This window comes from Nestor notabilis, unplaced genomic scaffold (assembly GCF_000696875.1).
Source record: "Nestor notabilis isolate BGI_N333 unplaced genomic scaffold, ASM69687v1 scaffold427, whole genome shotgun sequence".
Taxonomy (NCBI): Eukaryota; Metazoa; Chordata; class Aves; order Psittaciformes; family Psittacidae; genus Nestor; species Nestor notabilis.
Genome location: NW_009934875.1, coordinates 52392 through 76688, shown reverse-complemented (window position 1 = coordinate 76688; position 24297 = coordinate 52392). Strand labels below are relative to the sequence as shown.

The following is a 24297-nucleotide window of genomic DNA, read 5'->3' as shown; positions in this document are numbered from 1 at the left end:
AAAGAGTGGTTGTGTCCATGCATCAGTCTGACATGAACTTTTAAGGGCCTCCAGTATTATCCATGCTGGTTTTGACTTTCTATCCACCATGACTTTTTAAAGGCACTGCTCAAATATTTGTTAATGGATTCTAGCCTCTGGCTGTTTAGCTCTCAATTTACATTGTTTAAAAACCCAGTGTATGAACCATAAATTGACTTCTTTTCTTTGAATATGAAATTGAGCATGAGCCAACTCTACGCTCATCATGCAATAGGCAACCCAATGCTGGTTTACCTTAGGAAGAGCATGAGCTTGAGGGAAGTTACTACCTCTTTGACATTGCACTGGGGATGCTTCACTTAAAATACTATGTCCTGGTTTGGGCTTCCTGGTTTAAGAGATCCTTAAAAACTGGAGAGTGGCCAGAGTAGTCAGGGTCCTACAGCAAGTGAGCTATGAAGAGAGCTGAGGGAGCAGGGCAGGGTTAGCCTGTGAAGAGAAGGTTCAGGGTGATCTGACAGGAGCCTACAACTGTTGAGAGGTTAGTTATAAGATTGGGGTCAAGCCCTACCTAATACAGCAAGGGGCTACAGCTCTGAATTGTAGTATGGGAGGTTCTGGAAGTGCTTCAGGGAAAACAGTGGCAAAGGGCAGGGAACAGTTTGTAAGAGAGGTGGTGGATCTCCATTCCTTAAAAGGTTCAGGACTTAGCTCCACAAAGCTACAACAGCCCTGATCATCATTGGAGATGGCTCCACTTAAATAGGAGGCTGAACAAGAGACCTACAGAGGCCCCTTAGGTGTCACAGAAGAGTTGGGGTTTTTTTTGTGTTTTTTTTTCCATACAGCTTCATGCCCTTCACCAAGCAGCTGTGTGCTCTCACTGAGTATTACCAACCATTCCTTGCCCTGTATAGAAGGAAACCATATGATGTTGCAGCAAGTGGCCAAGCTCTAGTTTTGTTTTAGTACAAATTTGTTTATCACTTGTCTCCTTTGAATAAAAACTTTCTCAGGCTAAGATCTTCTGGCTAATCATAGACATCAGGTTAATCCTGTGAAGATGATGCATTTAAATAAGTAAGCCTTTTAATGGGACGTACTGTCATGCTTCTTGATCTCTCAGGGAAATGCCTGTTGACAGCACCTACATGTAGTCATTTCTATTTAGTGTAGGCTTACTCAGTCCATTGCTTTGCACAGTCCCCTGTCCTTCTACATCTGACACGTCTTGCTTTGCTTTGCTTTACTCGTGAGAGCTGTCCCCTCTCAGGCTTGCAGTCCCCAGAGCAATTCCTATGTTCTTCCTTGCATCACCCCTGAGTAATCAGGCACCCACTGCTCTGCACTGTTGGGTGTTTTTTTCTGCCCAGCAGGATTTGCCCCAGTCGAATGTGCTCACTCTGCAAAGCCAAGTGGTCTTTTGCTGTCGTCTTTTTACCTTGGTCTTTTACCGGACTTCTCTGGTCAGATGTTAAAACTTTAAAACTGTGAAGTATTGGAAGGGGTGGTTCTTCTGAAGCCCATTGGGCACTAGGCAGGGCAGGCTGGGGCACAGCAGCATTGTTTTACATGATGAAAGGTTTCTTTTTGCTCAAGTTCTTTCTGTGTCTGCCACTTGGAGCATTTATCAAATGCAACAATGATAAGTGCAGTTTGCCTCTGCTATGTGTACCTTAAAGTTGTCCCCTTCAGGTTTGTTTTTTCTTTTTTTAAAAACCCCAACTTTGGAATCTCTTTAATACTCCAAAATTGCCTTAAAAACATTTGATGAACTGAAAAAACTTAAGTAATGCCTGTGAATCTGCTCTGAACAAGAGGCAAGAAAAAATAAAACTGGCAGGAGCTTTTTGGATAGGCTCCAAGCACTTTCATATATCAAAAGATTGTTTACTTTGAAAGCTATGCTAAGAGCTAAATTCTTATCTCCTGAATAACAAGCCAACTTTTTGGTTATCATAGATGTGCTTTGCTGGGTCGGGTTGAAGTTGGGGGAGAGTAAGGTATAGTTAGAGTTCTGCTGAGCCTCAGCATTTTCAGGTGGTGATGACTGACTTGAAGATTCATCTAACAGCTACTGCTATCCTAAATATTACTACTGTGTATTGCAGCTGCAAAGCATGTCTCATTGAAGTGATGTATTTTCGTAACAAGCACTTCTAGGCAAATGAATGTCATGTTCCTTTGTTCCTGTCTCTCCTGCGCTGTGGCTGTGCTTTAGAAAAGCAGTCTTCTGCATTGAATTTCAGCCCTCTTTGAGCCTTGGCTTCCATGTTCACTGTAACAAACACTTGGTGCTTTGTGCTTTTGATTAAATGGCACTACTTCTCCTTCAACCAAACCAAGCTTGAGAATCTCAAAAATTTTATTTGTGGCTTTATCTGTTCTTCATTTTATCACTGTTTGACCACGACCACAAATTCCAACTCTGTTATTTTTAGTTTTAAAAACCCCCAAACCTGCAGACTTTGAATCAGTGACTTTAGCTTGTCATGGTTCATGGGTATACTGGTAATATCTCATGGTACAACAAATTTATACTTCAAACGAAGAGGAAGAAACACTCTTCCTACAGAAAGCTTATCCAGGGCTTATTGCAACTGTTAACTCTTTAGGTACTGCAGTATTACAACACTTAATCAGTATGCTTTGTGTTTTCCTGAAATCAAAATCTGCATTGTTTCTAAGTTAGCTTCACAGGCCTGCCTGATATGTATTATAAGGGCCATATATTAATGTAGTATGGAAACAAACGTGCTGTGTGCATGAGTTCTTGCTGCTTCTGTGTTTCTTGGCCTGAAAGAAAACAGCTGCAGCTGTAAGGTACAGGGTTGGAGAAACTATCAAGAAAAACTTGTCATGTTATTGGTATAGCATATTCATGGTTATATTCTCTGCAATGCATGACTGTAGTGGGGAGCTAGTTAGTGAAACTAGCTTCAGAAGTATTAAGAGCTTGATAACATTTACCCTAGAACATGTCAGCCTGAGCAGTGTGAGCCCTGCCATTGCAGGGGGAGCAGGCAGCATTTCAGGAGGCTGGAAAATGACAAATGCTGTTCTTCACCTTCAGCCTCCCCAAAAAACCCCAAACAAACAACAAAACCAAAACAAACCCCAAAAATGCAACCCCCCCGAGGTTTCTAATTGGTCACTCAGACCTTAAGCCTTAAGAAACTGCTAGGAAAAACAAACCATCTAGAAGGCATCCAGGGAATAATGGCTGTTCCAGCATGGATTTATCAAGAATAAATCAGAACAAACTAATTGTGATGAAGTTACAGGCACCGTGGGAAGCAGTCAATGTTGGTTACTTTGATCCTAGTAAGACTTTTGGCATTGCCTCTTCCAACAAGTATGTGAGCGAGCTGGGGAAATGCGGTCTTGATGAAAACTAAAGAGAGATGCAATACAGGTTGGATGTTTGGACTCTGACTACTTATCAATGTGTAGTTGTCAACAACAAAAGATGCGTAGAGTTTGGATTCCTCTAAAATCTGTCCTAGAGCTCATGCAATTTCGTATTGATCAGGATGATGAAATGCAGAGTATCCTGATGAAATCTGCAGACACAGCAAAGCACTTTTGGTGCGGGGGGCTCAGATTCAGACTACCTTTGCAAATAGTGGAAATTGTCTCAAGTACCAATGTGCAGTAAGGTGAGGGATGTGCAACAGCTGTGAGGTTCTGTGCTTACACAGAATAATCCAGTGCTCAGTTCTGAAAGGAGAAAACGATTCAAAGTTAATGTCACCAATGAACTATACCTAAAGCAATATGCGGAGAGAAGCAAAATTACTCTAATGTATAAACAGAAGTGTTGTGAGTATTGCATGTGATAGGGTTGTACACTGCTAGAAATGCCTTGAAGGGAAGGGGAGAGCATTGTATCTCATTTTGGGCAGGAATCTTGAAGTCAGATGCATATGCTGTGAGGAGAGCAATAGGAATGACTCAAAGGTCCAGAAAATATGACCTGTGGAGGAATGATCATTTGTTTAGTGTAGGGAAGAGAAGATGGAAGGAAGATGTGAGAACAGTCTTCAAATATGCAAAAGGTTGCTGTAGGGAATAAAGTAATAATTTTTGTATGTGCCTACTGAGGGTATAAGAGGTCTACCACTATTAAAATTTCTGTAAGGTAGGCTTAGGGTTTGTCCTTAGGAAAACTTTTGAATGATAAGTGTGGTGAAATACTGGAATAGTTGCAGATTCCCCATTGCTACATACCTTTAAGAACAAGTCAAACTATTCTTCGTGGGTATTTGTCAGAAAGAGTTGATCCCAGGTGAGGGCAGAGTAGGAGCTGCCTTAGTCTCCTTTATATTATACATATGTCTTGACTGAGTAGGTGTCCTCTTTGGGTTTTCTAAATGTAATTTTCTGTGGTTCCATAAATAGATAATTTATCTCTTTTTTTTTGTAGTCTCCTGATTACTAGTGTAACTATATTTATGTGAGTTTGAAGTCTCAGCTAATGTAAAAGTTGAATTTTAATATTAAACCTTTGACTAGACAGTAGTAAGAGGCTGTCTGGGGAATTGTGAAACTAATAGCAAAATGTACAAGCAAAGGAACTAAGCATGCAATTTGTGGATGGCAAGTTAATGTAGATTTCAGCTGATTACTTCAGGAGAAACTTACTTAGGTGAGTTATTCCTTAGAAAACCTATTACACTTTTGTAAAGTGTATTGGAAGAACTAATTCCAGCATGTACATGACCAGTTATACATGTTGGTAACATGTTAAAACAGTGACTGAACAGCTCTAGCTAATGTGTTCAGCTCTTTTCTGAAGAAACATGAGGGAACTTAGTATCTGTGAGCTTCTGTCCTCTGTCACGATTCAAGTTAGTGGGACAATCTCCCAAAGGTACTGGAGGGGAGGATGGTTCTGACGCATGGAAATGCCCAAGGCAGCACAGCCACACAAGCCTTTGGCAGCCAGGCTGAAAGAAAGCCCAAAATGAGGTACGTGTAGCATTCCTTAGTTACTTCTGGCATGTCATACTTTCTTCAGGTAGAAATTACATCAGTTGGCTTGTCTGTAGTTTGAGGAATCACATACACTCTTCCTGCCTACATGCTTGTTGGCTCAGTGCATCAGTTCAGGGCCGTTGTGCCATGTCTGTGTGCTGCAGTTTCCCCCTTTTTTAAGCCAGGGTGATTACAGGAGTTGTTAGGACTGCAGATAGAGATACACTCTTCTTGTTTGGCAGTTTTCATCTGATCCAAGTTAGTTTAGCCTGAGCCACGGAGGCACTTTGCCTTTGACAGGCAGTATAACTTTTACACTGAAAATGGGACTCAGTGGGATTAAGTGATTTGACTGGGGTCACAGCCCTGCAGCCGTTCAGCCAGCAGATACCTTGACACCTGCTGCCCTGCTGTAACTGCTACACCTCATCTTCACATCTTCTGGTGTTTGGAAAGCTTCAGTGTGGTGGCCTCAGTGACTCTTACCTTGCCAGCATGTTCTGAAACATTCTTGACCCAGGCCAATTTTGTGTGTAAAAAGGAAAGAAAAAACCCCAACCAAACCCAAAACAAACTCTTTGCTTCCTTGAATACAAATGAGGCCTGTCTAGCTTGTTTGTAAAACAGTGTTTATTTCTTCCCAGTATGATGACTAAAGCCAAATACAATCTCCCAGTAATTCATATATTTTTCACGGACTCTGCTTTTATTTATTTTTTTTTTTTTTTTCATCCCCAGGCTGATTTATTGTTCTCTTCTGGTTGCTATGGCTCTGTAAAATGTATGTATTTTTTTCTATCATCTGTTTGTAATATTGACCAGTTTCCAGTGTAGAGCTGGCCCTGGCTCCTCTGTAGTATTCCAGGATTTTAGATTAAAAATGGGAGGGATTAACTATGTTTTTTAGCTTTACAAAGAAATATAAATCAACTTTAGTTTCATTTCAGCAGAACCTGTTATGTAGTGAACTCTGCTATGCAAACACTGAAAATGTAGTACAGTAAATTGCCATAGGTGGATAGGACTCAACCAAGTGCTCAGGCTGCGTGCCTTTATCCTGCAAAGGGGTATGGAAACATTAAGTCACTGGTTCCAATTTAACCCAAGTTCGTCATGGCCAAAAGCTCTCATCATCTGATAGTTATTCAGTGGTCCATGAGAAATTGGTTGGGTTTTAGCCTAATTCCCCTTAGATGTTTGCCATAAAACAAGCTATTCTGTGAGCAGCAGCATAGATCAAGCGTGGTCCTTTACGTCTTTTTATGCTAGCTCCTCTACATCCCACACTGTAGCAATAAATCCACTTCTCCCCACACTGCTGCCTATGAGCTCACTTCCCAGTATTTCCCATCCCTCCCCCCATCTCCTAAGCCAGCCTTGTCATATCCCCTAGATTCCAGCTGGGATGTACGTGCTGTGGCTGGTACCAAACGATGTGCTGGCTGATAAAACAAACTGGTTGCTTGTGTTCGGAGTGGTTGGCTGACGTGCCAGGCATGACAGGCAGCTATTGAGTTTGTGCTTGTCTCTAACCTGTTGTTGGCTTTCCTCGTAGCTGGCTGGAGGCTTTTACGTTGCTGGGGAGGGAATTGCCAAATGCAACTCTTGTAAATTGTCCTGATAGGTGGTGCAGCAAAGAGCAGGTTGCAGATGGACCTGGCCCTTTTTATTCTACCTTGTAGATCACAAACAAAGCTTATGCAGCACTGCTAGCAATCCAGAGAGAAGCATCTGTCTGCAAAGCTGTCAGTCAGACAGACAACACTGAAAAGACCTCATGGAAAATGTTTTTGTCTGCAGAAAAAATGACTCTAAGAGGAGACATTTCTGTAGGCACATAAATGCATCTTTTCTTGAAATACTGCCCCATGGTTGCACAGAGAAGACATTGAAGCTGGGACTGAGTTTAGTCTTAGTGTTGTCTTGTTACTACTTGGGATGCTCAGGAGTCAAAACTTGTCTAGTGGCATTATCTGATCACCCTGTCCTGTCCAATGCTGGATGCCTGTTGCATGTCCCACCAGATGAGGCTTGTCCTGCTATAGCAGCTGTGCTCACTTTGTGTGCGTGCCCATTAGCTGACACGCGAGGCAGTGCCAGTTGCAGGAAACCTTTCCTTTTGCAGCAGCAGAGATGACAGCTTGCCTCATACTGGCCTCAGCCTGTGCGTGCAGTTGTAACTTACACAAACATAACTGTGTATCAGCTCTCAAAGGAGAGACCTCAGTGTTGCAGTACGGCTTTGTGCGTTTTTCCTTTGAGCATGCTTGAAGGATGGGGCAGCTAGACACCTATCTGGTTTCCTGATATAGCTACTCTCAGGCAAATTTTGAAAAGCTTTCTTGTTGTTTAGTCTTTGGCATCAAACTTTTTCTCTAATCCTTTTGGGTTTTTTTTCCTGTGATCGTTCTGGGTTTGGTCCAGCAGAGCTCATTGAAAGGCATTATTATAGCTCTTCTTTTCCCCCTCAAAGAAACTGTAAACTTCCAGCGCCTGCTTTTAATGTGAAGATAGTCTTACTAACCCCTAGCAGGGGTCTGTAAGAAATATGCGTAGCAATATTGACTGTTTATAACAGCCAGCCTCTTCAGTGGAGGGAGCCTTTCACTTGGAAAGGAGATAGAGGACAGGTCTTGGCACTGGTGACAAGTTTGGTGACACCAAAGAATCTCTTCTCCAAACAATTCCTTTTGCTGTGGTGATAGAAAACCCACTGCAACCCTCGGCCAGGTTTAAAAAGTGCTGGATGCTTTCTCAGGAACTTGAGAGGAGGGGACCTGCACCACTGACATTGACTTCTGCTTTGTCAGCACTGGTGGTGTGAACATGGACTGGGCACACGGCTTCCTCCCAGTCTGCAGTTCAGCAGTAGGAAAGCGTGACTGGAAACCCCGGAGCTTCCAAGGACACATGTACTCTTTCAATTTAGAGGGTGAAAAGTCTGTGGCTTATATTGTCAGTGAGTTAGCTATGTAATATAAGTTAAAGCCTTTACTTCTCTACCTATCTAATGTCATGAAGTTTGGCCTTTTTTCTCTTCTGCAGTTTGTCTGGACTCATGGGTCAGGCTTGGGTACTTCCTGGCCTTGCCGTGGAAGCCACTACTGGCTCCCTGACTTCTAGCTCTCAACTGACAACAGGTCTTGGACCTGTTGACACTAAGGCATGGAGACACTTTGTGCCAGGAGCAGAGGCACAGAAAGTCTTTGTTCCTTATAAAAGACTTTGTTGAAATAGAAGGAAAGCTGTCTTCCCCAGACTGCTTTACTGATTGCATAGTATTTCTAGGCAGTAAGCGAGGGATCTCAGCACTGCCTGAAAGAGAAGGCTTGTTTTTAGCTGCTACTGCAATTTAGATGGAGTAGGTTTAGGACCAGTTTGAGTTGGCTGGATTTCAACTGATGTTGTCCCTTTTAATTCTGTCAACTCATGTCCTGTTCCTGCCTGGGAACTGAACTTGGCTCGTTGCTTTTCAGCCTGTTCAGTACAGTTCATTCAGTTCGTTTATTAAAAAAAAGGAAAGAAAAAAGGAGGGGGATATCTGTTTTTTTCTCAGTGCTTTGCATCAGTCTGTGTGCCCTGAGGCTGCTCCCAGATGTCAGGGATGGACAGAGCAGCAACACTTGTAAATCCGATGTGGTTGCATTTATAAATGCACAAGTTGTTTTAGGTTTTATACAGCCTGTGGGCTGCCACTGAGAGAAGGAGGAAAGAAATGTGCACAGAGACCTGGAGGAAGCTGTGTGATACATCTCTGTGCAAGGCTGTTGCAGCAGTCGAAGTGGTAGGAGAGCAGCCAACAGGCCCTGCACCCTAGGACACTTGGATGCTGGCCCCTCATAGTGTCTATCTTGAGTGGCAGCAGTTGAAGATCAGAACTGATCTTGCTAATGTTTTCTGCCCAAAGTGGAGAGGAGTCAAGCTCTCTGCAGGAAGCTTTTTCTCCATCATACCTGTAGCTTCCCTGCTGCAGGAGAGTGAGGAGGAGCCAACATGCTGGGGACCAGCAGTCTCTGTTAAGAAGAGCATCTCTGACGCCTGGGATAAGAAAGTGGGGGAGAAGCTGCACATGGTCAGCCCAGCTTCGGACAAAGGCTCTGTCCCCTGTACTGAAGGAGGAATGCAAGACAAAAGCAACAGCTCAGGGAAGGCGTAAAACTCCCCCTCCTGCTGGTGTGAGGTCCTTTGGCGTGTTATATAGGAGGTCTTTGTCCCACCCGGCCTTTCCTGGGAAACGGAAGCAGCCGCTTTAATAGTTAAAAGCTTCTGCACAGAGCACTGTTGCCTCCTCCTATCGAGGAGCTGAAAGCCGCAACATAGAGGGATTGTTCTGTAGTCGCAGGAGCATCCTCTCTTGCTGCCTGTGTGCAGTTGTTTGGGATGCAAAGAGGAGAGTTTGAAGGTTACACATACTGAGTAGCCTTGTGAAAAGGACTGTTTTTTCCCTTGATAGCTGCCAAGCCCATGTGAGATGAAACTGCAAAGAAGAGTGGACTGAGCTGGAAGTTGGGTTCACTGTTACATGTCCACCTTCTTATACTTTTTATTGAAGATCTGTGCAGCAAGTGATGCTCAAACTGTGCTGACTAACCCACTCTTCCTATGAGAATGGCAGTATGTAGAGTTCATTACAGACCATCTTCTGACAGCCTCAGACGCAAAGATCATTAGCAGCAGCCTTCTCAGCCAGGAGGCAGCAAATGGGCACAGCAGGGGAAGCGTTTTGTTCTTGGTGGGGAAGAGAAACTGGGAGAGTATATTCAGAGGCTGCAGGCAGCCTACAGCCTATGGAAAATGGACTCTCCTGCTTTCTGGTTTAAAATCATGAGCTTAAAGGAATTATCTTGGAACACTTGGGGTGGCGTTTCAAAAGGTACTCCATAAACAAGCTGGCCATTTTGGATCTGAATCATAAGTATAGCTCTTGGACTAGGTTTTTGTGTTGCTTTTGCCCTACTGTAATGGGCTGTTAGAGCTCAATGCGTAACTAATATTTTACACAAGTATGTGTGAATACAAAGTTCCTCTGTTTCCTGCCCTTCGGCCTCCTGCTTTGCCAAAGTAAAACAAAAGTTTGGCCTGTGCAAGCTTTGCATTCCTGAAAATTTAAGAGAAAATAATCAAACACTGAGAAAAAGGCTACAGTGATCTCCCAAAGACCCCTACCCTTCCTGTCCATTTTAAGCCCCAGAACTAATGCCCAGGTAACTAGGACTCTTTTCTGAAGAGGTTACAACATGATAACTCCCTAAGTCTTTTCTCACAGACAATTTTGCATTTATTGCCCCTTCTTGAAGATTTTTTGCTAAAAGGGATACCCTAGTGCAGTCTAGCAGTTTTCCCATTAGACATTTGTGCTGTGAAGGCTATTAAAAGAAGCTGCTTGCATCTTGTTTGGGTCCTTTAGAGGAGAGTATTGCCTTCCCTTCTGTTTCAAGCTCCTTGGAAGCTCTTCAACATAAATTTATCATACATAGGCATTTAGGGGAAGATCAGAAGTGACTGTACCATCTTATGGTGCTCCCACGTCCATCTAAGCATCCATCATTCTCAGTGGCTTGCACATGCACAATTATGTAGGAGGTCCAACAGAAAGAAGTGTTTTTGTTTTTCTCTCCTGCTGCAGTTCTCTCACTGAAGACACACAAAAGTTGCTAAATGCTGTGGGTATAAGCCTTTGTTCTAGTTGCATCTGGCTGGGAGGCGTTCAGGTAACCATAAAACGTTCTGGCTTTCATGTGCCGGAACACAGCATAGGGTTTTTTAATGAAAGGCAAGAATCTCTTCAAATTAGCCACGTGGGACCACATAATCTGTAAATAAACTGTCATTAAATATCTATTTTGAGCTGAGTCCTTATCTGACAGGGATCCTGCTGTACAACATCCTTTCCTGCTTGTGGGCCTCCACCCCATCCTGAGGCTATTCAGTTTCTGAAACTGTTGAAGACATAAATACCATCCTTTGAAGGGGAGCTGTAAAACATGTCTTGTTCAGGTGAAGGATGCAGAAAGCTGGTGGCAGCACAGCTGGGCAGAGGTGGAAGGGTCTCTCGCTTGGCCTGGAGCTCAGGATTTGGCAAGTGTGTCATTCTTGCTCCCTTACTGTTGTTGGGCTGGGTGATGGAGAGGGTAAAGAAGGAGTTTGTTCCACTTGCCTGTTGGAGGAGGTGAAAGCAGACCAGCCCTGCAGCATCCAAGGGCAGTGAGTCTGAGTGATGGGGTGTAGTTGTGGGGCTGTGAAGGAGCAACATGCATCTGTATTCATTTTATTTCTCTCCCATACTCAGCAACACCAGGTAAGTACTCTGATGCTCCTTTGCCTTCCCTCCCTGTGGGAGGGAACCATGCAGATAAATCTGTAGATAGGCGAGAACCGTGTTGTTGCAAAAGCAAAGCAGGAGATGCATCCTGCCCCAGGCGGTGCTTATGCTGAGGGGATGCCAAGCATGATGGATGTGCCAGCTCCTGCCTTTGCTGACTGCAAGGGCTGCAGAAGGCTGGAGGAGCTGAATGAAGCTGTGGGAAGGAGAGGAAATGGAGGAGGAGGAGATGGCTGGCAGAGCAGGCTGTATGGAGTCAGGGAGAGGACACGGGGCCCACTGCTTGCAGGGAGCGTGCCCTGGGCACCGGAGTCACTTGCTGGGAGCCTGCATGAGAAATTCTCAGAGTCTGCAGTCATGGAAATTGTATATGTGCTTAGAGATGGGCATGGAGAAGGAGCCAGCCAGACTCACAGGTCTGTAAGGGATGGGAAGAAACATCCTGGAAAACAGAAGAGGTAGAAGAGGCCCAGAACCAAATTCTTTATTGTATGATAGCATTTTAGCATTTGTTTTCCAGCTTAAAACACTACACTTGGTAGCATCACAGAGGACATCTGTGTGCCTGGGATCTAGTCTGTGGTAAGAAAAGCAGAGTTTGCAACTCCGTCAGCAGAAGCTGCAGTGCAGTGAGACACATTTTCCGCCACCCCACTGCCAGTAGGGGTGAGTGCTGGCTCTGAGCAGCGCACGGAGGAATGAGGAGTTAGTGTTGTCCTGCTGGTTATGTACCCTGGGAAGGCATGGGAGGCCCTTCACCAGGCTTTCAGTCCAGGCAGTTTGGATGATCACATAAGTTTATATATGCTTGCATGAGTTGATGGGACTTTTGAGAGGCTCATTAATTTTCCAGGCTTCCACCTAGGAGCTTTGTATTTTCAGCCTGCTGATCAAGTTTTAAAAGTCTGCATCACACTTCTATCTGAAACTGTCCTCAAACCTCAGAGGTCAAGCAGCCCTTACAGTGCTGATAATTTTGCGTTTTCCACACTTTAAAAGAACCTCTTGCCCTAGGCCTCTTGTTTCTAACAGCCTCATCTGAATCCCTGCAGTGGAGCTAATGTTTAATTGTACTCCAGCACTTTAATTCTTCCTAAGGCACCTTGTCTATACTGCATGTGTGCAGCAGGCAGCAGCACCGTGTGTATTTGCACCTCTTTGGAGGGCCTGGGCTGGGGCAGCTCCTGTTTCCCAGACAGGAGATAAGGGGCAGCAAAACAACTTAAAACCAGGGAGGAGAAGTGTTTTTTTAACGTCAAGCAAATATGGCTGGATTCTACTAATTCCTTCTATATTCTTAAAACACATCCAGCTTGACTTGAAAATGAAATTATAAAGTATCTGTCAGCAGGTCCCACAGAAGATACCATAATCATTTCTCCCCTTTACCAATCCATGTGTGCAGTCCTTTGTAGGTTAGGAAACTAAACAGATGGACTGAATTTAGCATTCATTTGATTATCCTTAGATAATGTGGCTGGCAAATGAATCTGAATAAAGCCTTTTTTATACTGGGTTGGTTTTTTTTAATTTGCATCTATATAATGAGTTGCAGTAACAGTATTACTTTAAGGGTTTTAGACACGATTTTCAGCTTTAGCTTTTATATCTGTTTATTATAGCTACGTCTTTGCATGCTCGTATCCGTAATTGAGCTAGTTAGAAATACATTAAGTAGCTCTAGTGAAAAACATAGCTGATACACGTCAGTGTTGGACTCTGCGTCTGTGCTTAGTTTCAATTAATTCTGGCTGTTCAGTCTGCAAAATGGTACTGAAAAACAGCATCACATCTTACTGGTGACAGATTGCCAGATTACCTTTTATTTTTAACAAAGCCAGCCTGAATATTAAAAGTGTGTTGGAGAAAATACATTTATATAATAAATTATACAGACCATGCATGGGGTAATCGCGGTGCAATAAATTACATTAGTGCTGTAAGTATCGGACAAGCTGAATTCAATTTAAACGTCTGGCTGTATCACTGTCATGCTGGTCAGGAACTCACTGGGGGCCTTTTTAACATTCCTGCACCCATAAGTCATGGAGCTGAAATCCTGCTTTGCTTTGCCCTCAAATACAGAATTGCTCTGAGTTATGCGGGCTGACGTCTGTGTCTCGCTGCCTGCAGTTTAGTTGAGATCTCACAGTAGAATACAAAAATGCAGGTTTGTGCCCCTGAGAGCAGCAAATTTTCAAGCTACTGAATGATGCAGATAACATAGGTCTGGCTCCTGTGAGGGATGTGGTCATCTTGTTGGTGTGCCAGCATCCCTGGTGCCACGCACTGTTGCAGATTTATTTGGTATATTATCTTAGAGCAAGCTAGCAGAGAAATGCCAAGTGTTGTACTATCATTAGCTAAGCAACATCACTGGCTCAACGGGGTGATCCAGGTGGCTGCTGCTTTCTCAGGGGAACAAGCAGGATTGTTTTTCAGCATCATCTTGTGCATATCCCAGAAAAAAGTGGCCATGTAATGAAGGCCTGGCTTTCTGCAGAAACAGTAGAGGAACACAGAAACTTGCTTTTGAAGGATAGGAGTGCAGTAGGGTGGTTGTTTTCCCCAGACCAAGCATACTTAGTAGATAATCTATTTAGGGCTTCTTCTACTCTGTGCAGTATCAGGTCATAACCTGTAACACACTGTCCAGATGGATTTATCCAGCTGAAAAGTCAGAACAGTTTAACCCTTCTGTTGCAGACTTTAGCTGGCATTTTGAAGGAAGAGGTGTCTTACAAGACATACAGAGGAATGGTCAGGCTATAGATCCATTCTAATTTGAAAATCTGTCTAAAGCATAGCATGGCATGACCATGTCAGAAGGTGGAAGTTTTTGGCCTTTGGATGAACCAGGGTGGTGCAGTCTGAACTGGAGCCAGACTCAGGCTGGGGAGTGAATGCCAGGCCATGCATGGGCAAGAGGTGTGCTTCCAGTTCCCTTGCTGTCTCCTTGCTGGTGGAACAGCATCAGCTCCTTGTTTTCCTCCATACAGTCCCCTATGCACATGCCAGAGAAGATATTTGACTCCCAGATGCCCAAATAGCTATTTTCCATCTGCTCTGCATGCAGGTAGCAAGCTCACTGAAGATGTTCCCTAATCCAGATTCAGCCTGGGGCCACCTTTTGGATGGAGCTGGTTTAGCTCTTAGTACTTTTCTCTGCTATCCTTTTCAATTTTACACCCTGTGGCTATTCAAGGGAGTAAGGACTCCTTGCAGGATACCACGTGAAACTGGCAGGTTAAAAAAGAAAATACAGGGGGAATTAATCTGTGTTTCTCTCTAGAGCTAGGTAATACCTCTTGATCATAGACTGCATACATTACACTGTGTATAACACATCTTGAGGCCAAGAATATGGCTTGGTTTTATTTCTTCAGGCATCAGCTATATTTAGTCAAATTAAAGGGGATGGGAATGCACTGCAAGGAAATACATGAGCAGTGTTACACAAAGAAAATTTACTAGTCTACAGTGGGATGGTTCCCTCTGAGTTATTTCCCCAGTTCTCATTATAGAGCAGTTGGATAGTAAAGTTAGGAGAGATTGCACAGCTGAATTATGACCATTGCTGCATGAAAGAACCTCACCTGTTTTAAGTGGGCTGTAAAAGAAAATGGATAATGACATTTTAAAGACTTCAAAATATGGGAAGCTTAACAGAGTGGCCTGGTGTAACTGTCTTAGAGATGCTTCTCTCATGTAATAAAATGGTACAAGAGCTGGTTTATGGAAAATTTAGAGACTTCTCATTTTTGTAGAGCTAGAGAGGAGCTTCAGATTTGCTATTATAAATTATGAAACAAGGTAGTAAGTTTGAAATGAAATGTTTTAATGATTTCCTTGCAGAGTTTTGATGGAATCAATACATCCCTATGAAGCAGTTTGATTTCATAAAATCAGTATTCCCTAACAGAAAGAAAAAGAAAAATCATTAGTTTCTGTTAAAACACAAACTTGCAGAACAAGAACCAGTGTCAGATCTGTGAGGATGGGTCCTGTTAGTGCCCCTTCCAAGCAGGAAGGTTGCAAGTGTCCAAGAGGTTGCTATAAGCAGCCTGTGTATTTACAGCACATCCAGCACTCCTGTGGTAACTGCTGAAGGGCACATCAGGAGTTTAGCTCTTCCTTCCATGGAGGGAACATGTCACCACCTCTGGTTTACTGTGGGGCAGAAGTATTCAACAGCAGTCCCTTGTGCATCAGCTTGTATGCAGTAAATCAGAGCCTTTGTGTACTCCTGAGGTTTTGCTGATTTATCCATACGCTAAAATCATTTGGATTTAATTTTTTTAATGTATTTCTTTCAGTTCTTTTGCTATTTAATTCCTCTTGTTGATGGTTAGATAATTTCTTGCCATCTGTCCTATGGATTTGACAATTTCCCAGTGAGGTGCTGGTAACTTTTTCTGGTGACTGTTGTTTTTGTTGTGTTCATCTAAGGGAACAAGGCTGTTCCATTCATAGGGTAGCTGACTGTGCTACCCAGATGATGTTTGAACCTGCTGGCCAGTGTCAAACAGAATAGAGTAGTAGGGCTCTTGGAGAAACTTGTTTTTTAAAGGATTGTAAAAACAAGCAGATGAGTAAAAATGCTAACTGAGCCCTCTGCGGTGGAGAAGAGTGCACATGTGTCCCCCTCAAACTTAGACACAAGTGAACCTAGATAGGGTCTTCCTGTGTGTGCCACAGCTGCAGTTAAAGCTCTAGTCGAGAGCATCTTCCTCCTCAGGCAACGAGGAGTCCGTCCACGGTGTGCACGCCCGCAAAGAAGAGAGTGCCCATAGTTCCTCTGTTCATAGAAGTCTTCTCCAAGCTTATTCCTGAGCATGGGCACTTACCAACTGTTTTGAGGCTTACTATTTATACAAGAATACATTAAAGTTCTCCCATTATTTCCCTGGACATGTCACATCTCTTGTTGGCTTTGCTGTGGAGTCAGGTAGCACGGAAGTTCAGAGGCAGAAGTCTTTGCAATAGCAAAAGACACCCCAAGTCCTGGCATTTGATGCTCCCAGGCTGATTGTTGCCCTCTTGTAGTAGTAGAGAAGGTGCTTGTCCAGTAGAAGCCCATGATTTTTCACAGCTACTGCTGAAAGCCATCTCACCTTTTCCTGGATTCTGGATACAAATGCGTTTTGTCTCATTTAGAAATACAGTGCGAAAGGACTTCTGTAATATCTGGTGTGTTCAATCCCTGCTCAAAGCGAGTAAGAAACTTTCCCACAGGTGCTTATCTACACACCATTACAGCAGGCCATAAGGGTTGTCATACCAGAGCTTTTTAAGAGTAAAAAGTGTTGGATTGAGAGTTGCTGTTAATTGCCTTGGATAAAGCAGAGGCAGTTCCCAAATCTACAATGGCTGGGACAGCATCAGTGTTGTGATATGATCCTTGCAGAACCAGCTTTTGTTGCTGAGGCTTTAAACTTTCAGCTTTACTAAATGGAGGTAATTTGTAAAGGAGTGTTCTGTGCTTATCTGAAAGGGGGGTTATGTTTTGGCTTAAAACTACAAATTATTCTGAGATGCTTGTAGCGACGAGTCGTGTCAGACTAGGTCAGTGCTCCGCAGACATAAACTTCTTCCTGTAATCTTTTGGGTTTCCATACTGTATTTCTTTTACGTGTTTATTAATACTTACTTTCACGTGTATTTTCATTTTGTGTATAAGCAGCTTCCAGCTGTGAGTGTAGGTGTCTCATTTGATATCTGCAGTAGGCATCAAAATGTGTGCTGAGAGGTGTGGCTATAAAACTCTTGAGTGCTGTTGAGAGACGCATATTGGCATCGTTATCTCTGAAGGTCCTAGTCCCATCCTTGGTTCATAGCAGTGCAAAACATAGCCCTCAGAAGTCAGTTTGGAGATGGCAGGCAGCTTCTTTACTTAATCCACATCGTATGGGGAAGAGAAGGAGCTGACTTCAGGCATATCTGACTGAAGTGTGTTGCTTCTTTTAAGGTGTTTGTGCTCCTCATGTGCCTGAGTGTGTCCTGTGCCTACTCATCTCTTGGGTTTATGGAAATACATATGTACATGTAGGAAATACTAGAGCATTTTACCTGTTTGTGGATGAAAGGCAGGTTGTAAGAAGTGTGTTATCAACAACACTGCAAATGATAGGTGCAAAAGCCACAGGAGACTTTTCACATCTGCCCATGCTGTGATGACTTTGAGGATTTATCTGGATGTTTTATGTTCTACTTCAATATAAATTAAATTCAAAGCCACAAATTTAGTTATAAATTTACTTTGGAGGAATCATTATGAAAGCTTTAGGATTTTCTGGCTATAACGTTGTTTAAAACGTAAATGCTTAGAAAGACTTTAATTGTCTTGTTTTGAAAACATGAGTGTAAAAGGTGGGCAAAGAGGGTTCTCATCTGCGCTTCCAACATGAGGCAAGATAAAGTGGTTATCAAGTCCTTTCTTTCTGTAATTTCTTTGTTTCTGTGGCTACAAGTCCTGCAATTAAAACTCAGTGCTGCAGTGGTCTCTGTAGAAGACCTTGTATCTTACATTCCATGTTGGTTACAATGCACCAAGCGAAAAGCTGAGTTTCAGGCTGTAATTCTGAATTTCTTGCACTCCTACAGGTTTTAATTCAGCTTCATGTTATGTGCAGTATTTCTGTGTGTGATTTAATTGAGTAGTCAGTGTGAACTTTGTGGTGTTCGTGTGCATGCAAGGCAGAGGGAGATTTTCTAAGTGTTCAGTGTTCACATGGACATAAACAGGTGGGTTTCCAGCAGAGACATTTGCATTTGAAAACCTGCTCTAAACAGGCTGGGCTTTCCCAGGAGAAGCAGCACCAGCAGTGAAACACAGCGATCGATCAGCATAGAATTGTGTGAGCATTTGATGGGCAAAATGTTGTGGTATAAAGACAGGGCCCAAGAATAAGCTCTTTGTGGCTTTGTTTCATTCCTGAGAACTGTGACTGAGAGGCTTTTATCATTTAAAAAAAAAAAATCTAATCAGCCACATTTTGGCTAACCTGGAAAATACCACAAGATCCTTTGCAACATTCTAACTGATTTTTTTAATCCGATCTTGGTACTAAGAAGAAACGCCATAAATTACGTTTTTCGTTTCTGTCTGCTTATATTTTCCCAACTTTAAAAGCAAAGTAATATTTGAGCCACTCCTTTCAGTCACAGAGCTGAAAGCGTGTATTTGGTGTACATCAGGATAAACTCTTTCAAACAGCTTGCATTCGCTATGTTTTCTTTCTTTCCTAATTTTAACTAAGGAAAACATTCCCTTACTTATCACAACACTTCTGTTACATGCCTCGATTTTCGGGCCAAGTTCCTTATGGTATTTGGAGTTTATTTTAATTTTCAACCAAAAAAGCTGTCCAAGACATTCATGTGAAACCCGCATGTATAATAAACGTTCAAATACACACCAATGGGGACACCTGGTGGAGAAACTACGAGTTGCCCGGGACGCCCTGGGTTAAACCCGTGAACGGGTGAGCATGAGTTAGCTCATCACTTGGACTGTAAGTATTTTTAACCATAGCAACTGCGCGATAACTCTCATTGGTTTATCTGCCAGCTGCTGATGGCTGTCTTGAAGCATCCTGCACTTGCTGCTGGCCAAGAGTACATGCACACAGTCGTGGTGGTGTGGATGCACAGTGAGTGGTGTACAAGGGCTCAATTCCTCAGTGTCAGTTTTTTAATTGACAAAGCTGCAATTACTGGTAAATGCTGTTTCTCTCTTGTCACTGCAGAAGCTGTCATATTCAAGGATTTTCAATATGCCCTATAGTTAAGAGAATTCCTATTGACATGTATTTGGAAGGTGATGTGGGAAAGTTAGGTGAAGATCCAGGACCACATCTGCTTGTAGCAGCACTCCACTGAATTGGGTGGCAGGCAGTACTTGGTTCATCCCTGGAGCACTACACCTCTGTCAGAGAGCAGAATGTATATTCCAGGCTGTTTACTTGTATGTGTTCTACCTGGAGTGAGACAAGCACCAGACCTTGAGGACAAGGCAGTTGGCTAAGGCAGCATTATCTCACACATGCTCTAAGAACCGTGTGCAAGAGGACCATGGTATAATCAGTGTGAAAATGGTCATAGTTGGTTGTTTTACTTCTGGCTTATTCAGAAAGCAAGTATTAGCCTTTCCTGTGATGGGGCAGCAACATACAGATGGGTTCTGGTGGGTTTTCTGGCATGCACCAGCTGTGGAACATGGGATTATCTGGGGCTTTGTCTTTCTAAGTAGGAGAGAAGGAAAAGAAAGGAATGCTTACAGTCGTGGAGAAGGAAGGATAATTTCTGTCTCTTTATTTTGATGCTCTTTATTCTGATGCAGAGGGAAATTTATAGCCTAATGGTTTTCCCATTGTTTGGGAAAGAAGGAACATACTAATTATAATTCTGCACCAGAGCCACCAGACAATTGGGAGAGAAAGTGGCTTTGACTTAGACCATCACAAGTTGGGCAGCAGATTGTGGATTTTTATTAGATATAGCAGAATGTTTTGTGTTTAAGTCATATTTCAGCATCTTTCCTCTGTGGCAAATCAGAGCTGCAAATTAAGTATGAATTGATGTCCCATAGGTATCTAGCATGGCTTGCTGACTCTGCACCCTCTCAAAAAGGATACTAATAGTAAGTGAGAGAAAAGCTAATTTTAGTTGTTGGTTTTGGGATTAATATGAAAGCAGGACACCATTTTTTGCCACAGGACTCAAGAGTGGGTAATTTTAGAGTTAGTGGTTGAATTCATATTGCTCAGTGAGATTCTTTTGCTGCTTCAGGTACTTCAGCTGACACAGAAACTCAGTAGAGCTGGGTGGAGGCAGTCACTGTGAGTAGCCACCAGTGACGGTCCTGATCCAGACCAGAGGTCCCGGCCTGACAGCGGTCAGGAGCAGATGCTAAGAGAAGGAATATTCTAGCAAACTTTACAGACTAAATATTTCCTGCTTCTCTTTCTTCCAGAAAACACCTTCTGCAGCGGTGACCATGTATCGTGGCACAGCCCTTTGGACAACAGTGAATCCAGAATCCAGCATATGTTGCTGACAGAAGACCCTCAGATGCAGCCAGTGCAGACTCCTTTTGGGGTTGTTACTTTCCTACAGGTATGACCTAGCACTAGTGGCTCTGACTGCCACCTCCCTGGTGTGGAATGCAACTAACATTACATTTCATTTAGCTTTGATAAGTCAGATGATTATTATCCTGTCTTCCACCTTTCTTCCTTATTTGATTACCATGGATTTGATCTTTGAGTTGTTATTCTGGGAGTATTCAGTAAGCATTTTACCAGGATTGAGCAATGGCATGCTCAGCTTTCAAGATTGAGGTCTATCTGATGAAGAGAAGTTTTACACCCTGCAACAGACCTGGAGTTGAATATTACATTACTGCTCTGAAATTCGAAACATGAACCTAGGGAAAAAAGCTGAGAGAAACACCTATAAAAGGTAGCGTAGAGCTACATTCAAATTAATTCTATGGTAAGTGATCCACTGGTTTGAGTTCCAGGAAAAGAAGAGTTTGGAGCAGAACTCAGAGTTGCTTTAGCATTATTAAATGGCAGAAATGTAGCTTCCAGTGTTGACACAAATACTCTTTGGAGGCTGAGTGAGCTTTCCTCCATTGATCTACTGTTTAAGAAAGGTTCACGTTTGCTTTGCAAAAGAAACATTTAAAAAATCCCTTGCAATTTAACCTGACTGTTCAGTGAGGGGAGCTTCCTTGGCCAAACAGGTTTGCTTGCTTTCCCAGAGTCCTCCTTCTCAGTGGTGTCTCTTAGATATGGGCTGCTTTAGATATTTTTAAATTGCATATTGGAGTTAATAACCTTAGTTTATGCCAACTGCTTATTTCTTCCTGCTCTGCGGATAAGCTTCCATCCTGTGGGAAAATGCAAGTGTCTGTATTTTACAATTTAAGCTTCAAGTTGCCCCCATTTGTCCTTGGCTGTAGTTGCAACGTGTAAGTGGAAGCACAAGGCAACTGCTGTGCCAATCGCAAAGGCCTTCCTGAATTTTCTGAGGTGCCCAAAAGTCTGTGTTTTATCAAGAAAAAGGAGATGGGTGTGAGTTTAATCAGTGAAAGGTGAGTTGTCGACCTGGAAGGAGAGACAGTGCCAAGATAAGCAGAGTGATTCCTGGCTGACTCCGCAGTTAGTGCTGCATGAGTCCACATCTCTTCTTTAGTGCCCAGCTGTGCTGGATCAAAGGACAGTCAACTTGTTGCATCCCAAGGCTATCGGCCTCTCGTCTTCCACAGCACATATGGCTGACTTGGTTTTCCCCTTTGTTTGATGCTTGTTGTTATGGATTTATTTTGACCCATGAGGATAAACTATTGCAAAAAGAAAAGAATGAACACAAATTAATTTCCTGTTTAGAGTCTTGCTGTTTGTGTGTAATTAGTGAGTGAAGGCCCAGGGAGGGGTGTCCTGAAGCAAGGGTGATTCAGGCTGTTCATGGAGGAAGCCTGGGAGATGGGTGGGGATGAAGTGCGTCTCCAAGGGCTGGGTCCTGAGAAAGTGAGGTCTGCAAGGGGCAGGGGAAGTAGGGTGTGCAGAGCTGGCTACGTGCTGACTTTGATGGTTTTCCACACAGATCTCTATCAGTGCAGATTCATGCTTGTGGCAAAGGCACATCATGCACTTCTGCTTGCTGCTTTTCAGAGGTTAATTTTCAGTTTTCCTCTTTTCTGACAACACATCAGTTCAACAGATTTTGGCCAAAAATTCAGTGTCATTGGAAAATACTTAAAGTATTGAGGAAGAAAATAGGAGGCCATGGTTAAAATAACTTTACATTCCAAAGGGTAAATCATTATGCTCAAAGCCACAGGCCAGCAGATGATGGATCAGGAAGAAACTGCCTTCCTCTATCAGCTGAAGGGTGGTTCACCCCTTCATCTGGAGCGGCTGATCTCAGCTGCTGCGAGAGAGACATCTGGTATTGCTCAGTGTGGCAGCTCCTATGCTGAAAAGCAAACACATCCTGCCTTATACAGGAAGGCAGAAGTCTGCAATTGCTTGCAGTGATGAGTGGATTATGTGATGTGTAAGCAGCTTTACTTTAGGGTGCTGGGTAAGATGTAACCAGTCAGCAAACTGAGTTGGTCAAGGATTTATGAGCACTGAAGCACTCCCTTGTGCCAGTGAGTCCCTTGCCTAACTGAAATTGCTGGTGCAGTATTGCACTTGCCCCTAGCACTTGGCTGACAGAGCAGTGTTTTGCACGTGCTCAGACCCTAACCTGTCCTGTCTTGTGTGGACTAGATTGAAAAGTGAGAACAGATTAGTGGATCTTCAGTAAACCCTGATTTGTCACCAGGCTCTCCCCATAGTTAAGTTCACACACACTGTGCAAGATTAAATTTTACATGACCAAGGTACTTCCCATGATAAGTGTAGTGAGAGGGCATAAGGAATTGTAGAATCCCTCTGTTGTCTCAGGTTCAGTTTGTCCTTGCTCACCTAGTTTAAAGAAATGGTGCTTCTCCTCTGTACCTGCACTGTTTGATCCAGTACCATGTGGTACATTTTCTCTACTGTTCTTGCCCAGTTCCCATCCAGTTTAGTATCTCTCTTTTCATTTATTCCAGATTGTTGGGGTTTGCACTGAGGAACTGCATGCAGCTCAGCAGTGGAATGGGCAAGGGATCTTGGAACTGCTTCGGACTGTCCCAGTGTAAGTGCTCATATAGTCCATATAGGGGAGCATTCCCATAGAGAACTACTCGGTTGTTTATTTTTATTAACGATCTTTAACTTTTTGATGGAACTTACTTAATCCTGTGCTGTAGCAAGAGACGGGAATTCATTGCAAATCTGTTCTCACGCACAGACACGTAGATGACAGATTAATGCATGTAGAAGTCCACATGTTCATGGTGAAACAGAATGAGGTCTTGAAAGCTTAATTTCTTTCCTCTTATGCCTGCAGTATTTTCCCATTGGCTTTTCCTGATACAGCTGGTATAACTTACTGGTGACCTCTCTGTGTAGTTCAAAAGAAAGGAAGGAGAAGGTCTGACTTACAATGCCTAGTAAAGCATGGGGACTGAAAGTGAGAAAGTCACTCTCAAACTGGCCCCACTCGTGGTGAGCCAGTTTGGAACAGGAGAGCGTTAATGCAAGTGAAGTTCATTGTTATTTCTCCCATGGCAAAACAAAGATGTCACTGGGTTAAGAAGGAGATCACTTTTAAATGCTAAATGATATGTTGATGCTTTATTTGCTGCCTGGTTGCAGCTAAACTTTTTGGGCTTTCAAGTGTTCTGTTTATTTAATATTTATTACTATTATTTAATATTACATATTATTTAATATTTAGTGGAAGTTATTGCTATGTGATTGTAGCTCAAAAGATTACTTTTTTATTTAAAACAAAATAGTTCTGAATATGTGTTCCTGGGCATAATAGTATACTCTCTAGTCACAATGGCCTTTGATTATTTGGAACAGCCTTTGCTGCTGGACTTCTTAAACTTGAACCTTTCCTTTCTAGGCACTACTATCTACTATATTGAGTAGAGTGAATTTGTCCAGCTGCAACCTTTATTTCTGGGACCCCAAGACAATAAGAAGCTTGCAGCTCCTTTGGCTGCAGTATGTGGTGTGGTACAAGCACCTTTCCAAGAATAAAATGAGACCCAAATATGCGTGATTGTACTAGGTCATGCACTAGGTCTACTAGGCCTAGTGCATACAAACTACTAGGCCACTGATGTGGAGTTAGGGTAAAAGTCACTTGCATCCCAGTAAGGAACTGAAGCAGGTCACACCTCTGCAGTTAATAGTTCACAGCTTCCAAAGTGGTGTGAAAATAGAGTGGCTATCAATGCATCTGAAAAACTAGAAAATACTAACTTTTATTGTTCCCACTCCAAGTGCTTTAGGAGACTGTAACACAGACAAGGACAGAGGAGGGGGCTTTTGACTGCAATGATAAAGTGTCTCATGAAAATAATTAAAATTTTTATGGCAATTCCAAAAGACTTCAGTTTTTAT

General features: G+C 42.9%; 1 protein-coding gene across 1 annotated transcript in view; it reads left to right on the top strand.

Annotated features, from left to right (window-relative positions):
- Nucleotides 1–24297, top strand: part of SUFU (suppressor of fused homolog (Drosophila)) — an 83631-nt gene that overhangs the window by 23316 nt on the left and 36018 nt on the right. Inside the window, exons 3-4 of the mRNA XM_010017539.1 lie at nt 20256–20398; nt 22890–22975. Of these exons, the coding sequence (XP_010015841.1) occupies nt 20256–20398; nt 22890–22975 (229 nt within the window). The remainder of the gene's footprint in view (nt 1–20255; nt 20399–22889; nt 22976–24297) is intronic.